The following is a 14,528-nucleotide window of genomic DNA, read 5'->3' as shown; positions in this document are numbered from 1 at the left end:
TTGCTTTGTTTGGCCCCTTGTAACCAATCAGTGTTTGTCGATGTACCATTTGTCAATGTTTGCTGTTGGTTATTGTCTTTGTCTACTATGTACGTACTGTGTAGGTTCCCTCCGCCGCAGAAAAATACTTTTCACTGTACTTCGGTAGGTGTGACAATAAATCAAATCAAATCAAATTACTGCTTGAGAAATACAGCCTAATGAAGTGCTATTCCCAAAATACGTGGAAATGATGGAAGTTGCTGCAGACCGATTGCACACAAAGACACCAAATGACTACAGCACACTGAGCAAGATAGAGCTACAATGCAAAGCGTTAAAACAGCTGTAACCCCCTCTGAACAGGACCCACTCCATTCATCCTCAGTGACTGTCGCCAATGTACATTGACAGAGACCACATCTGACTCAAATGCAAATGAATCCAAAGAAGCCCATTTCTAACCAGCGATCATAAACTCGTGGGTCCACGCACATCGTTTCTGGGGATTAAGCAGGTATTCCATGTTCCGAAGAATTCCGCAGGCACAGTGCCACAAATTGACAGCCGCCACCTCCCTCTTACCCCCAAGCTTAGACTGTGCAGCGGCTGCGTTGCAGACAGAATGCAATGTTCTCAACTCCTACGACAATCACACACGGCAACCCATTCTTTTGAGGAAATTCATGTTCGCGGCGAACAATGCTCTTTGTAGAAATCCTGACAGAAAATTAGAGGGGTGTGGAAGAAAGGGAAAGATCAAATTACAGTATTTTCTCCTAATACATACCGCACTAGCAAATCACAACATTCCTTTTCTTGTGGGCACACACACATCATCAGTTGGCGGGCAATTTAGAAGTCTCGAACAAAGACTTGTACTAAAATATTGATTGGGATGTATATAAATAAAATCCCCAACCAACAGGTTCAGTAACAGTTGTTAAAGCTATCAACCATTTAACTTTGTTTGATAGCTCCCCACAGTATTCAAATATTTGGCGTTTGATTATGTGTGACTGTGAACTGTCCTCTCTTCAGTGTGCCGTTAGTCAAGCCTGGGTGTGGCGGCTAAGAAAGATAAATTAAACTGAAACAAAGCAGCTGGAAGCCTGTGACTGCAGGTATTATAAACGCACTGTAAATAAAAGAGTTTCGACATAGAAACTGGTATAATCTCTGTATATCTCCGAGCTGTATGCCTTATCACTTAAGCTTTATTGTATTTATGCCTCTCCTCTCCCCCCCCCCCCCCCCCCCCAACCCCCCTCCAACTACTTGGCCTGTATAGAATCAGTCAGTTGATTTAGTGACTATAATGCCTGCTTCCACTCTTCTGCCCTCTGGCTGGTCTTTCCCAAGTTCTGAGTGGAAATGAAATGGTCATTAACTTTTAAGCATCAATGGTTGGAGTCTATCCTCAGACACCAGTGATCATGTTCCCAAGACTTAAGCACATGGTCCAAGCTCAGCACAGTCCTGAGGAAATGTTTGCACCGTCAGATATGCCCGTCTTCAGTTGCGATATTCAGCCAATTTCCTGTCCCCCTTCTCAAGTAGGCTTGAAAGATCCCAGGGCAATCATAACCGATTGTCCGGTCATTTATCTCATTGTTGTTGGTGCAACCTCACTGCGAACCACCCATAAAGAGCTTTGGATATCTGGATGCCAAGAAGAGGAGTTAGATAGATGCAACTTTTCTTCCCCGAATCTTGCGAGTCTCCCCCACTTGGTTTTGTAATATGCAACTAGTTTTAATTGGAGGCATTGCAAGGATTTCAGTGGAGGGGTTGGAGGTAGGACAGGCATCTTTCCAATGTACTCCAGGCTGACCCATGTCATTACAATAGGAGCCCACAGGTGTAGAGCTTGATGCCTTCATCAGTACAGGACAGAATAAGGCTGTGTCCAAGCACAACACCAAAGAAATGGCTTATAGGAAGGATGTGGAAGCATTGGAAAGGGTACAGAGGAGATTTACAAGAATGTTGCCTGGTATGGAGGGAAGATCATATGAGGAAAGGCTGAAGGACTTGAGGCTGTTTTCGTTAGAGAGAAGAAGGTTAAGAGGGGACTTAATTGAGGCATACAAGATGATCAGAGGATTAGATAGGGTGGACATCGAGAGCCTTTTTCCTCGGATGGTGATGTCCAGCACGAGGGGACATAGCTTTAAATTGAGGGGAGATAGATATAGGACAGATGTCAGAGGTAGGTTCTTTACTCAGAGAGTAGTAAGGGCGTGGAATGCCCTGCCTTCAACAGTAGTGGACTCGCCAACACTAAACGCATTCAAATGGTCATTGGATAGACATATGGACGTTAAGGGAATAGTGTAGAGGGACTTTAGAAGGGTTTCACAGGACGGTGCAACATTGTGGGCCGAAGGGCCTGTACTGGGCTGTAATGTTCTTTCTATCTATCTATCTATCTAACTCAATAATTGTAGATGCCAGTCTTCAGCCAATTCAATTCATTGCACATGATGGGGAAAATTGATGGGATTGGAGGCTGACAAATCCCCAGGGCCTGATAATCTCCATCGAATATATCGCACATAATCAAACGTCAAATAATTGAACACTACAGGGATGTTTCAAACAAAGTGAAATAGTGGATAGCTTTAAGAAAGTTACTCTAGAAACAGCAGATGCATTGGTGGTTATCCTCCAAAATTCCATTGACTCTGGAACAGTTCCTACAGATTGGAAAGTAACTAATGTTACCCCATTATTTAAAAAGGGGGGGGGGGGGGAAGGGTGGTAGGGTCGAGAGAAAACAGGGAATTATATACCAGTCTGCTTGATGTCAGTAGCAGGAGAAATTCTAGAATCCACTATCAAAGATTTTATAGCAGAGCACTTAGAAAACAGTGGCAGGATCGGACAGATTCAGCATGGATTTCTGAAGGGGAAATCGTACTTACATAGAACATACAGTGCAGAAGGAGGCCATTCGGCCCATCGAGTCTGCACCGACCCACTTAAGCCCTCACTTCCACCCTATCCCCATAACCCAATAACCCCTCCGAACATTTTTGGACACTAAGGGCAATTTTAGCATGGCCAATCCACCTACCCTGCATGTCTTTGGACTGTGGGAGGAAACCGGAGCACCCGGAGGAAACTCATGCATACACAGGGAGAACGTGCAGACTCCACACAGACAGTGACCCAGCAGGGAATCGAACCTGGGACCCTGGTGCTGTGAAGCCACAGTGCTATCCACTTGAGCTACCGTGCTGCCCAAACTTGGCAGAGGAATTCTTCGTGGATGTAACCAGTAGAGTTGTTGAGGGGGAGCCAGTGGATGTGGTTTTTATGAACTTTCAAAAGGCTTTCGACAAAGTCCCACATCGGTGGTGGGATTCTCCGACCCTCCGCCGGGTCGGAGAATCCAAGGCGGGGGGGGGGGGGGGGGTGGTGCGAATCCCACCCTGCTGCTCCGACACCGGCTGCCATGTTCTCCTGGCGCCGGATTTCGAGCGCGGATAACGCCACGCCGGTCGGGGGCCGGTGGCAGCAGAAGGAAGATGCAGGAAGGATGTTCCCAATGGTGGGGGTGTCCAGAACCAGGGGTCACAGTCTGAGGATACTGAGTAGACCATTTAGGACAGAGATGGGGAGAAATTTCTTCACCCAGAGAGTGGAGAGCCTGTGTTAACACAGGAAGTAGTTGAGGCCAAAACATTGCCTGTTTTCAAGAAGCAGTTAGATACAGCACTTGGGGCAAAGGGATCCAAGGATATTGGGGAAAGTGGGATTAGGCTATTGAGTTGGATGAGCAGCCGTGATCATAATGAATGGCGGGCAGGCTCAAAGGGCTGAATGGTCTCCTGCTCCTACTTTCTATGTTTCTATATCAAGAAAGGGCTGGAGGCATTTGGTACAACAAAGGCTGTGTATGGACCCTGACAACACCCCAGCTGCAGTACTGGACTTGTGTTCCAGAACTGACCATGCCCTTAACCAAGCTGTTCCAATACAGCATTCCCCCAGCAATGTCCTGTTTACAAAAAGTCAGACAAGTCCAATCCAGATAATTACCACCCGACAGTCTATTTTCAATCAAAGTGACGGAAGGTGTTCATCGACAGTGCTATCAAGTGCGATCATGTATGTGGCAATAATCTGATGCTCAGTTTAGATTTCACCACGGCCACGCAGCTCCTTAGCTCATTCCAGCCCAGGTCCAAAAATGGGCAAAAGAAACGCCAAAGGTGTGGAGAGAGTGACTGTCCTTGACATTAAGGCAACATTTGACCAAGCGAGATGCTTGGGCTGACAAGTGTCAAGTAACATTCACCCACACAAACTCCAGGCAATGATCATTTCCGAAAGACAGAATCTAACCATGGGCCATTGTCATTCAATGGCATTGACATCACTGAATCCATTATTAACCAGAGACCAAACTAGAAGCATGGTGTTGGTACAAGAGCAAGTCAGAGGTTGGGAATTACATGGGAAATAACTCACCTCCTGATTCCCCAAAGCCTGTCCACCATCTCCAAGGCATCGTCAGAAGTGTGATGGAATACTTTCCCCTTGCCTGGATGATTGCAGTTCCAGCAACACTCAAGATGCTTCACACCATCCAGGATTAAGCAGCCCGTTTCATCGACATTCCATCCACCGAGGCACAGTGGCAGCATCGTGTACAATCTACAGATGCGCAGCTGCAACTCATAAGGTTCTTTCCACAGCATCTTCCAAACCTGTTACCTCTACCAAAAGTGGGCGTGAGCAGTCACCTGATATTGTAAGTGATCACTTTTCTGGAAGGTTCTTCTCTGGATTGCACTGCAGACTTGTTCTGAGCTGTTACATGGAATTTCACACCTAGATAGTGTCAAGGTCCACGTTAAACAGGGACTCTTGAAAAGAATGTGTTAAAATGCGAAGTGCTGGACTTTTAATCTACCGTAATTTTGTCAAGACAATGGGAACCGTTACCTGGCCAGTTAGACCCCACCAGGTCGGTGCTTGATGCTCGGCACAGACGCGATGAATCAAAGGATCATATTCTTTGCTATAAAACTCTATGACTCAATGTCAGACATTCAAAACCCCCTGTTGAGAACAAAATAACTTCATACCCTGTTGGTTTCTCTTATCTCAAAATTTGTCAAAGCGATTCAGAGATGAAAGATCAAAAACTCTGATTACTTGTCCTTCAACAATGACTGCAAAACATGTTAACCAAAGACCTCCCTGGGAATGTACAGGCAAGAAGTTTAAGAACTGGCTTTGCAAAGGCAGAAGCAGAGAGAAATCATCAATGTCGCCTGGAAAAGAAACTGCTGAAAAAACAGTGAAGAATTTCACTCGCTCACACACACTGAAGCTAAGAGTGTCTTCAGAAAAGTGCAGTTACCTAAACTTCAATCGACTCGGGATGTTAAAGAAAACCATATCAGCCTCAAATGGCCGTGACTTTCAACAAACAAGCGAAACAGACGAGCGAAAGGATTGAATCCTATATTCTTCTCACTTTTATCAGGACTTGAAACTAATTGGTTCTTGATATTTGTAGATGTGAGTTGTCAAACCTTTGATTATTGTTTCCTGCGGGTTCAGTAACTAAGAAACTGACATTTTCGGCGCCCCAAGGAAACCTGGTTTGATTGGTTCCTCGTTAACATTTAGACTGGAAAAGGCATTCACAGGGAAAATTAATTTTCAAAAAACACTTTGGTTGTGACCAACCTCGGGGGCTGAAATAGAAAAAGGCCAGTTTGTTCCTCCTCAGCCAATCGTAACAAAAAAAGGTTAGGAGGGGTTACAGGGATAGAGTGGAAGTGTGGGGTTAAATAGGGTGCTCTTTCCAAGGGCCGGTGCAGACTTGATGGGCTGAATGGCCTCCTTCTGCACTGTAAATTCTATGGAAAAAAAAGTGACATAATCTTAACCTATGAGTTCAGGGAATGAGCATGTGGCCATCATGCTGTAGGAAGAATCATGGGTAATTCTGCCCAGAAACACCATCCAATCTTCAACCTTTCTGCTCTACCTCCCAACCAAAAGCCTAAATCATTAGATTTATCTGTTCTAAAAAAGAGCCTATTAATTAGTACTAAGTAAGGGATTCAAAATATATTGTATGTAGACGTAACAGATAGAAGTTAGATATTTGTAACAAGGTACATGATATGAGATAATATAAGAACTAAAAAGAAATGAGTGGATAGAAAGGAGTTTGATCCAACGAGAGATTACTCTACAGAAGAGTCAAAGTTTTACAGCACAAAAAGAGGCCAGTTGGTCCATCGTGGCTGTGACGGCCATCAAGCACCTATCTATTCGAATCCCATTTTCCTACAATTGGTCCCTAGCATATTTTGCCACGGTGTTTCAAGTGTCCATCTAAATGCTTCTTAAATGTTATGAGGGGCCCTGCCTCTGCCACTCTTTCAGTCAGCGAGTTGCAGATTCCCCTCAAAATCTCCTACCCCTGAACAATTCCAATGAATGCAGCCAAGATGCAACAAAAATAGAATTTAATTTTCTGACTCGACACATAAAGGTTTTCACCGCGAAGAAAATAAAATGGTGAAACTTTAAGCAAGCCGACTATGACTTTTTCAACTGCAGGAACTGCCCATCTTTGATAAATTACTTCTCGCTCCCTGTGGTGAGCAGTTTGCATCAGCAGATAGCATAGCGAAAGGATGTTCATGCTTGACTACAATTGACAATATAGCAATTAGGTGAATTGCATTTATCTACACTTGTCTCCTGACAAATTCCTCTACTGATGTTTCGACCACTGTTTCAGTGACATAACATCATTACTTACTTTGAAAATGTACGACATGCCTCGGCATTAATGGATGAGATAGGCATTTATTGTGGAGTTTTAGCACACCACGAATTTGAGGCTATTTCTAAACCCAAGTATACTGTGTTCAAATCAAGACAAAAAAATAAATAAGGTCTCCTTTATCATTGCTGGGGATGAATAGAGACACACATGATGCTCTGTTGAATGTCCAATGTTATTCTCAGTTTCTATCTGTGATTGTTCTTGATTTCACAGCAGCAGCTGCTTTGAAACAGAGCATTGACACCAGGGTCCATCTTCATGGATACCTGGAATATAATGCAATAGTGTTCAATTCATACCACATGATGTTGCTAGTCAATTTAAATGCACATTAGTCTCACCTAATGGCAAGAATCAATTACTACAACAGTGCTACTCTGTATGAATATGCCAACTGGAATAACACATTAAAACAGTTATTGTTTTCACAAGAGTGGAGCTATGTGCAGCTTTCTTCATGTGATAATGTGATGAACTGTTCCGATGAAAGGTCATCGACCTGAAACGTTAACAACCGGTTTCTCCTTTTTCCCCCTCCCCCCACAGAGGATGCTGGGACCTGAGCATTTCCAATATTTTCTGGTTTTATTCCAGGGATTGTGGGCAGCACGGTAGCATAGTGGTTAGCACTGTGGCTTCACGGCGCCAGGGTCCCAGGTTCGATTCCCTGCTGGGTCACTGTCTGTGCGGAGTCTGCCCGTTCTCCCCGTGTGTGCGTGGGTTTCCTCCGGGTGCTCCAGTTTCCTTCCACAGTCCAAAGGTGTGCAGGTTAGGTGGATTGGCCATGATAAATTGCCCTTAGTGACCAAAAAGGTTAGGAGGAGTTATTGGGTTAAGGGGATAGGGTTGAAGAGAGGGTTTAAGTGGATCACTGCAGACTTGATGGGCCGAATGGCCTCCTTCTGCACTGTAAGTTCTATGTTCTATTGACAATGCTACTGCCAATTGATTTTAATATAAACAGAAAACGCTGGAGGATCTCAGCAGGTCTGGGAGCATTGATGGGAAAATAAATAGAAAGTTCACGCTTGGAGTCGGCGTGACTCTTCTTGAAAGAGGAAATCACACTGACCTGAAATGTTAGCCGAGTTGTTCCAGAATTTTCTGTTTTTATTTCAGATTTCCAGCATCTGCAATTTGTTGATTTGCTTATATTGATTTTAATAGATTGGGGCTGTGATAATTAACTGTGCAACTGTATCAGCCCAGCAGGAGGGTCAGAAAAAGCAGTGATGTTTCCCAAAATTAGGGTGCAAGTTAGTGAATGACACAATTCCTTGTGATTTCCACATTGTCCAGGAAGGTAACACTGGGGCCATAGGATGTGTGTGTGTGTGTATGCCTCTCTCTGTCCAAGGTAACATGTACCATACTCCCTACAATGCAGGAGGAGGCCAATCAGCCCATCAAATCTGCGCCAACACTCTGAAAGAGCACCCTACCTAGACCCACTCCCCCGCCCTATCCCATAACCCCACCCAACCTGTACATCTTTGGACACTAAGAGGCAATTTAGCACGGCCAATTCACCCAATCTGCACATAGGAAATAAGGGCAGGAGTAGGCCATTCGGCCCTTCGAGCCCACACCATACCATAATCATGGCTGATCATGCAAATTCAGTATCCCATTCCCACTTTCTCTCCATACCCCTTCATCCCTTCAGCCGCAAGAGCCACATGCAGCTCCCTCTTGAATATATCCAATGAACTGACGCCAACAGCTTTCCGTGGTAGAGAATTCCACAAGTTCACAACTCTCTGAGAGGAGTTCTTCCTCATCTCAGTCCTGAATGGCTTATCCCTTATTCTTAGGCTGTGACTCCTAGTTCTGGAGTTCCCTAACATTGGGAAAATTGTTCCCACATCCAGCCTGTCCAGTCCCATCAGGATTTTATATGTTTCTATGAGATCCCCTCTCATTCTTCTAAACTCCAGTCAGTACAAGCCCAGTCCATCCAGTCTTTCTTCATATGTCAGTCCTGCCATCCCAGGAATTAGTCTGGTGAACCTTCGCTGGACACCCTCAATAGCAAGAATGTCCTTCCTCAAACAAGGAGACCAGAATTGCATTGAGTACTCAAGGTGTGGCCTCACCAAGGCCCTGTATAACTGCAGCAAGACATCCCTGCTCCTATACTCCAATCCTCTCGCTCTGAAGGCCAGCATGCCATTAGCTTTCCTCACCGCCTGCTGTACCTGCATGCCAACCTTCAGCGACTGTTCCACCATGACACCCAGGTCTCATCGCACTTCCCCTTTTCCTAAACTGCCATCATACATATATAATTTGCCTTCCTGTTTTTGCCAGCAAAGTGGATAACCTCACGTTTACCCACATTATATTGCATTTGCCAAGTATTTACCCACTCAGCCAGCCTGCCCAAGTCACCCTGCAGCCTCTCTGCATCTTCCTCACAGCACACACATCTTCAGACTGTGGGAGGAAACCGGAGCACCCGGAGGAAACCCACGCCGACACGGGGAGAACGTGCACACTCCACACAGTCACCCAAGGATGGGAATTGAACCCGGGTCCCTGGCGCTGTGAGGCAGCAGTGCCAACCCTTCACTGATACCCGCAATCAGTTCGATTGGTCTGCAATCGAGGCGAAAGGGGCAGTTTGGCTGCAGATTTCATGTCTATTCTGTGCACAGCGGCCTTTCATTGGCTATCCCTGATTCAAACGATTAATGATTCATTTGGCTCAGTCGAACATTACTCTGGGTGGAAACACTCCCCTGAAAACTGCCAAAGGCAATTAGGCAGAAGTGTGAGTGTGAAAAACACGTGGCTGAACTTGCCTTATTTTAATTACGGCGTGACGAGTGACAAATCCACCCAGCAAGCCTCCATCCCCCTCCCCTCCAAAAACCATACATGCACAGATTCAAAACGTCCAAGTGGTCCCTCGATGGGACCTTTTCCGGCGCAATTCTGTCGGGAGGCCAGACTGTCTGGATGTCATTCCTTCCGCAAGTAGGAAAGTTGGAAAAACGAGCAATGTTTAATAAAAAAGGGGGTGGGGGGGAGGAAATTCTTTGGAGTTTAACCACCTGTTTTAGACACTGACCCCTGGCTGAAGCGAATGGACAAAATGAAGGATTGGACACAATAGGAAATAAGTCTCGAGATACATATATATATGACATTTTAAACAGATAAATAGGAAGAGAAAAGGAGGTCGCATTGTATGTTTAATAGGGAAAAGGTGAACTGTATAAACCATGTTGCCTCGAGTTAAGCAGCCGCTGCAATTGTGAAACAAGACTGCCCCTTTCTGTTGATCAGAACACACTAACCGGTCCAGTAATCTCCCCCCAGACTGGGGTATCATTGCTATCTACTCAATTCCGAATGTATTTGCCGCTATTAAAAATACCAGTTAATCCTCTTCAAACAGCCAGCAGCAGAGAGACCTTAGGGTCACCCTGCAGGAATCTCTCCCAGCGTTAGGAAGCGGTTCTGAATCGATGGGAAGTTTAACATCACTGACACCTCGCTCTCATTCATCCCTTCCTTCCTTATTTTCCTCTCCCTCAGTCCCAGAAATCCAGGATGACCATTGAGGTTGGAATCTGAGCGGGGACAGCGCGAGTTCCCAACCACTGCACCACCCCAGATATTTGGGTGGTATTTTCCCCAAAGCGGGTTAGACTCAATTCCCTGGAGGTACAGCTTTGCTTCGGGATCACCCCCCGGGTTAAACCGCTCAGAATCAGGCGATGAGCAAAACTCATTCATTCCACCGAAACATCCTGCACAAAAAATGCCCCCTCTGGTCCCTCCCATTGTAAATCTAATTTGCTCACCTCTATTCGAATATCTGGACTAAATTGGGGAGATTTCACCCCCTCCCAAAATATAAATAACGCCGAGACATCTTTCCCAGAGGTTGCAAATATTAAAGTGAGTCAGACTGTTTTAGCTCCGATTTGGTCCCACGAACATCCCAAAGAAGCAGCGCATTACAGTAGTAACCCTGTCGAGAACACTGTTAATCCGCATAACAGAGCAGAGTAAAGTTACAGCTTTGAACAGAGGGGACAGGGGACTGGCGGGGTGACAGGGCTCAGGAGGGAGGGTCGGATTGGAGGAAGGTTTGCAATTCCCCAGGGCCCCCTGCTCTCTCCCAAATAAAAGTAACTGATCCCGGGCTGCACAAGGCTCAATTTCAGAATGTGCGGACCATCCCGAAACTCGTGGGGAGAAGGGGCAGTGCAGAACTTCAAAAGACCATGGACTGATCGGTGGGTGAAGGAAAACGTGGAGTGATTTATTTTGATGGGCAGAATGGGGAGAGACAGCACCATGTAAAAGGGATGGAACTCTGAAGGGTGCAGGGGGAGAGGGACCTGGTTATATCGGTGAGCCTGGTAGCACAGGCTGACAGAGCAGTGCCCTGGGCTAAATCCCTATTGAGCCCGCATAGAACACCCAGGCTCAGTCCCGGTGGGAGTGCGGTGTCCAGCTGAGGGCGGCACACTTTAGGGAGGATGTGAGGCTTGAGAGACAAGCGCAGGGAGGATTCACAGCCAGGGAGCTCAGTTAGGTGGGTAAGTTGGAGAAATTCCCTTGGAGAGCAGAAGATTGAGAGAGGAGGTTTCTGGGGGGTCTGGACAGAGTCCATAGGACCGAGAAGAGGGCACAGGTTTAAGGTGATTGGCAAAAAGGCCACATGGGGCTAAAACTTTTTTTTTCAGGCAGCCAGTGGTTAGAATCCAGAATGAATTGCCCCACAGGGTGGGGGGGGGGGGGGGGGGGGGGGAGGAGGATGTGGAATGCATTGCCCCCGGGGGTGTCTGGAATGCATAAAAAAGCAAATGTGGGGGGAAAAGGCAGGGGAGCAGCACGAGGCGAACTGCTCTCTCGTGAGGGCCAGCACAGTACGGCGGGCTGAATGGCCTTAATGATTCCGATACGGTTTCTATGCAACTGGTTTTCATCCAGAATACTTTCCCACATTAAATGCATTGAACTAAAATAAAATAAAAACTCTAAAAAATGGAGTGGAACCCTTAAAATTGCACCGACATCTCCTTTAAAAGAAAAGGTGCATTGACTCGGTGACGTGGTCGGTAAGGAGATGTTTGGCAAACCTTGTAGAATTTGGGGAGACATCGTTTCCCCTCTCTCCCGGTAAATTAGGATATCAAATATCAGTTTAATGAAACGTAGCTCCCATTTCAATTTAGCACAGTACATGTGTGTCACTAACACCAGGCTCACTGAAACACCTGGTGGGTTTCAATGAACCCCCCACCACCCCCCCCCCCCCCTCCCGAAAAGAAATTGGGGGCAGATTAGCTCCCACGCCGCATTGAGGCTGTTGTCCCCTTTCCAGTGAGAATGGGGGGTCTCCGGAACTGACCAGCCCTCGCCTCAATTCCTCTTCCCTGCTCCCTATTGATGGATAACACAGAACAAGAGTGAGGAGAGGGTTAAACCCGGGTTCGGGTCAGAGACAGGGAGCAGTGTGACAGCTCAAGTTGACACCAGGAATCCACGATAAGCATTATGGAGGCTCAGGGTACCGTTAATGAAACGAAGGTGCTTTTTCTACCCCTTATCCAGACTCCCTTACATTCTTATCCAGACTCCCTTACACTCCCATCCAGGTCACAAGCTGCTCACAAACAATTGTGAAGAAGGAGCCGTGCTCCGAAAGCTCGTGTTTGAAACAAACCTGTTGGACTTTAACCTGGTGTTGTAAGACTTCTTACTGCACAAACAATTCGATCACTATCAGTGGAGTTGCCCTTTTAAATCTACAGTGTGGATTTCTGAGCTTCTACTCCAAACGGTTTGGAAACTAGAACTCTTCCAAAAATCACACACACAACACAAACTTATCAGCTGGAAGATGAAATGAAGGGAGTGCACAGAATGCACTGAAATCAATGCCCTGTGGTTGCATTAAGGTGACTGGATGGAGCTGTTGCTTACGCTGCTGTTGTGTCCGGACCAGTGGACCATGGCTTGATTGTGTGCGGAGTCCCCGGTCAAGGCGAAGGTGGTGCTGGTCAGCTTCAGCGGCTCGGCCCGGGAGCTGGCCACCCCGGGAGGGGAGCCCTCCTGCAGGAGCCCGCGGCGCCACCGGCTCGCCCAACCTTCCGCCCCTGCTCGGCGCACGGTCGCCGGTCCTCGCTGCGTGGCCGCCGAAGGAGCGCAGTTGAAGTCCGCAGAGGCGAAGCAGCCGAGAGCGGCGAGCAGAGTCCAGTATCTCCAGCCCAGGGAGGGCAAGGGGGCAGCGACCACCCGGAGCAACATCCTTCCAACCAAAACCCAACCCACCCCCCAAAAAAATAAACCAGGAGGGGTGAGAGAGACAGACAGAGGGAGAATTTCAGCAGTCTGCCTCTCGCTGCCTGCACAACTCATGCCAAGTTGTGTGACTGGCAGACGGGGTTTTTTTTGGTATTACAGAAAAAACAATTCTCACTGATACTCTTCACGTTCCAGGGTTTGATCAACGGCCCGCCAATGGGAAAAGAGGAACTCTGGGGGTGGGGTGTAGGAGCTGCTTCAGGGACTGAGTCAGGGATGGGGCTGCCGCTTCCATTCACAAGGCAGGGGACCAGACTCTGTCCCCGTGTGCTCTAATCCCGGGCTCCAATCCCGGGCTCACTGCTCTAATCCCGGGCTCAAATCCCGGGCTCCCTGCTCTAATCCCGGGCTCCTTCTCTACTGTAATCCCGCGCTCCCTGCTCTAATCCCCTCTCACTGCTCTAATCCCGGGCTCCCTGCTCTAATCCCCTCTCACTGCTCTAATCCCGGGCTCACTGCTCTAATCCCGGGCTCCCTCTCTGCTCTAATCCCGGCTCCCTGCTCTAATCCCCTCTCACTGCTCTAATCCCGGGCTCCCAGCTCTAATCCCGGGCTCCCTCTCTGCTCTAATCCCGGGCTCCCTGCTCTAATCCCGGGCTCCCTCTCTACTGTAATCCCGGGCTCCCTGCACTAATCCCCTCTCACTGCTCTAATCCCGGGCTCACTGCTCTAATCCCGGGCTCCCTCTGCTCTAATCCCGGACTCCCTGCTCTAATCCCCTCTCACTGCTCTAATCTCGGGCTCCCTGCTCTAATCCCGGGCTCCCTCTCTGCTCTAATCCCGGGCTCCCTGCTCTAATCCCGGGCTCCCTCTCTGCTCTAATCCCTCTCCCTCTCACTGCTCTAATCCCTCTCTCCCTCTCTGCTCTAATCCCGCTCTCACTGCTCTAATCCCGGGCTCTCTCACTGCTCTAATCCCGGGCTCCCTCTCTGCTCTAATCCCGGGCTCCCTCTTTGCTCTAATCCCGGGCTCCCTCTCTTCTCTAATCCCGGGCTGCCTCTTTGCTCTAATCCCTCTCTCCAACACTGATCTAATCCCGGTCTCACTGCTCTAATCCCTCTCTTTCTCTTTGCTCTAATCCCCCGCTCCCACTCTACTCCAATCGGGGCTCCCTCTCAGCTCTAATCCCTCTCTCCCTCTTTTCTCTAATCTCTCTCTCCCACTCTGCTCCAATCTGGGGCTCCCTCTCTGCTCTAATCCCTCTCTCCCTCTCTGCTCTAATCCCAGGCTCCTTCTCTGCTCTAATCCCTCTCTCCCTCTCTGCTCTAATCCCTCTCTCCCTCTCTGCTCTAATCCCTCTCTCCCTCTTTGCTCTAATCCCGGGATCTCCCTCTCTGCTCTAATCACGGTCGCCCTCTCTGCTCTAATCCCGGGCTCTCCCACTCTGCTCTAATCC

General features: G+C 47.7%; 1 protein-coding gene across 4 annotated transcripts in view; it reads right to left on the bottom strand.

Annotated features, from left to right (window-relative positions):
• Positions 1 to 13,206, bottom strand: part of LOC119979442 (VPS10 domain-containing receptor SorCS1-like) — a 1,177,426-nt gene extending 1,164,220 nt beyond the window's left edge. For all 4 annotated transcript variants that reach the window (XR_005463722.1, XM_038821670.1, XM_038821672.1 and 1 more), the window contains exon 1: positions 12,752 to 13,206. Coding sequence is in view for 3 of the 4 variants with exons in the window: in XM_038821670.1 (XP_038677598.1) it covers positions 12,752 to 13,186 (435 nt within the window). In the remaining variant the exon portion in view is untranslated. The remainder of the gene's footprint in view (positions 1 to 12,751) is intronic.
• Between the last annotated feature and the right edge of the window lie 1,322 nt (positions 13,207 to 14,528).

This window comes from Scyliorhinus canicula, chromosome 16 (genome assembly GCF_902713615.1).
Source record: "Scyliorhinus canicula chromosome 16, sScyCan1.1, whole genome shotgun sequence".
NCBI classification, from domain to species: domain Eukaryota; kingdom Metazoa; phylum Chordata; class Chondrichthyes; order Carcharhiniformes; family Scyliorhinidae; genus Scyliorhinus; species Scyliorhinus canicula.
Note: the sequence above shows the minus strand (reverse complement) of the source record. Positions and strands in the feature narration are given on the sequence as shown.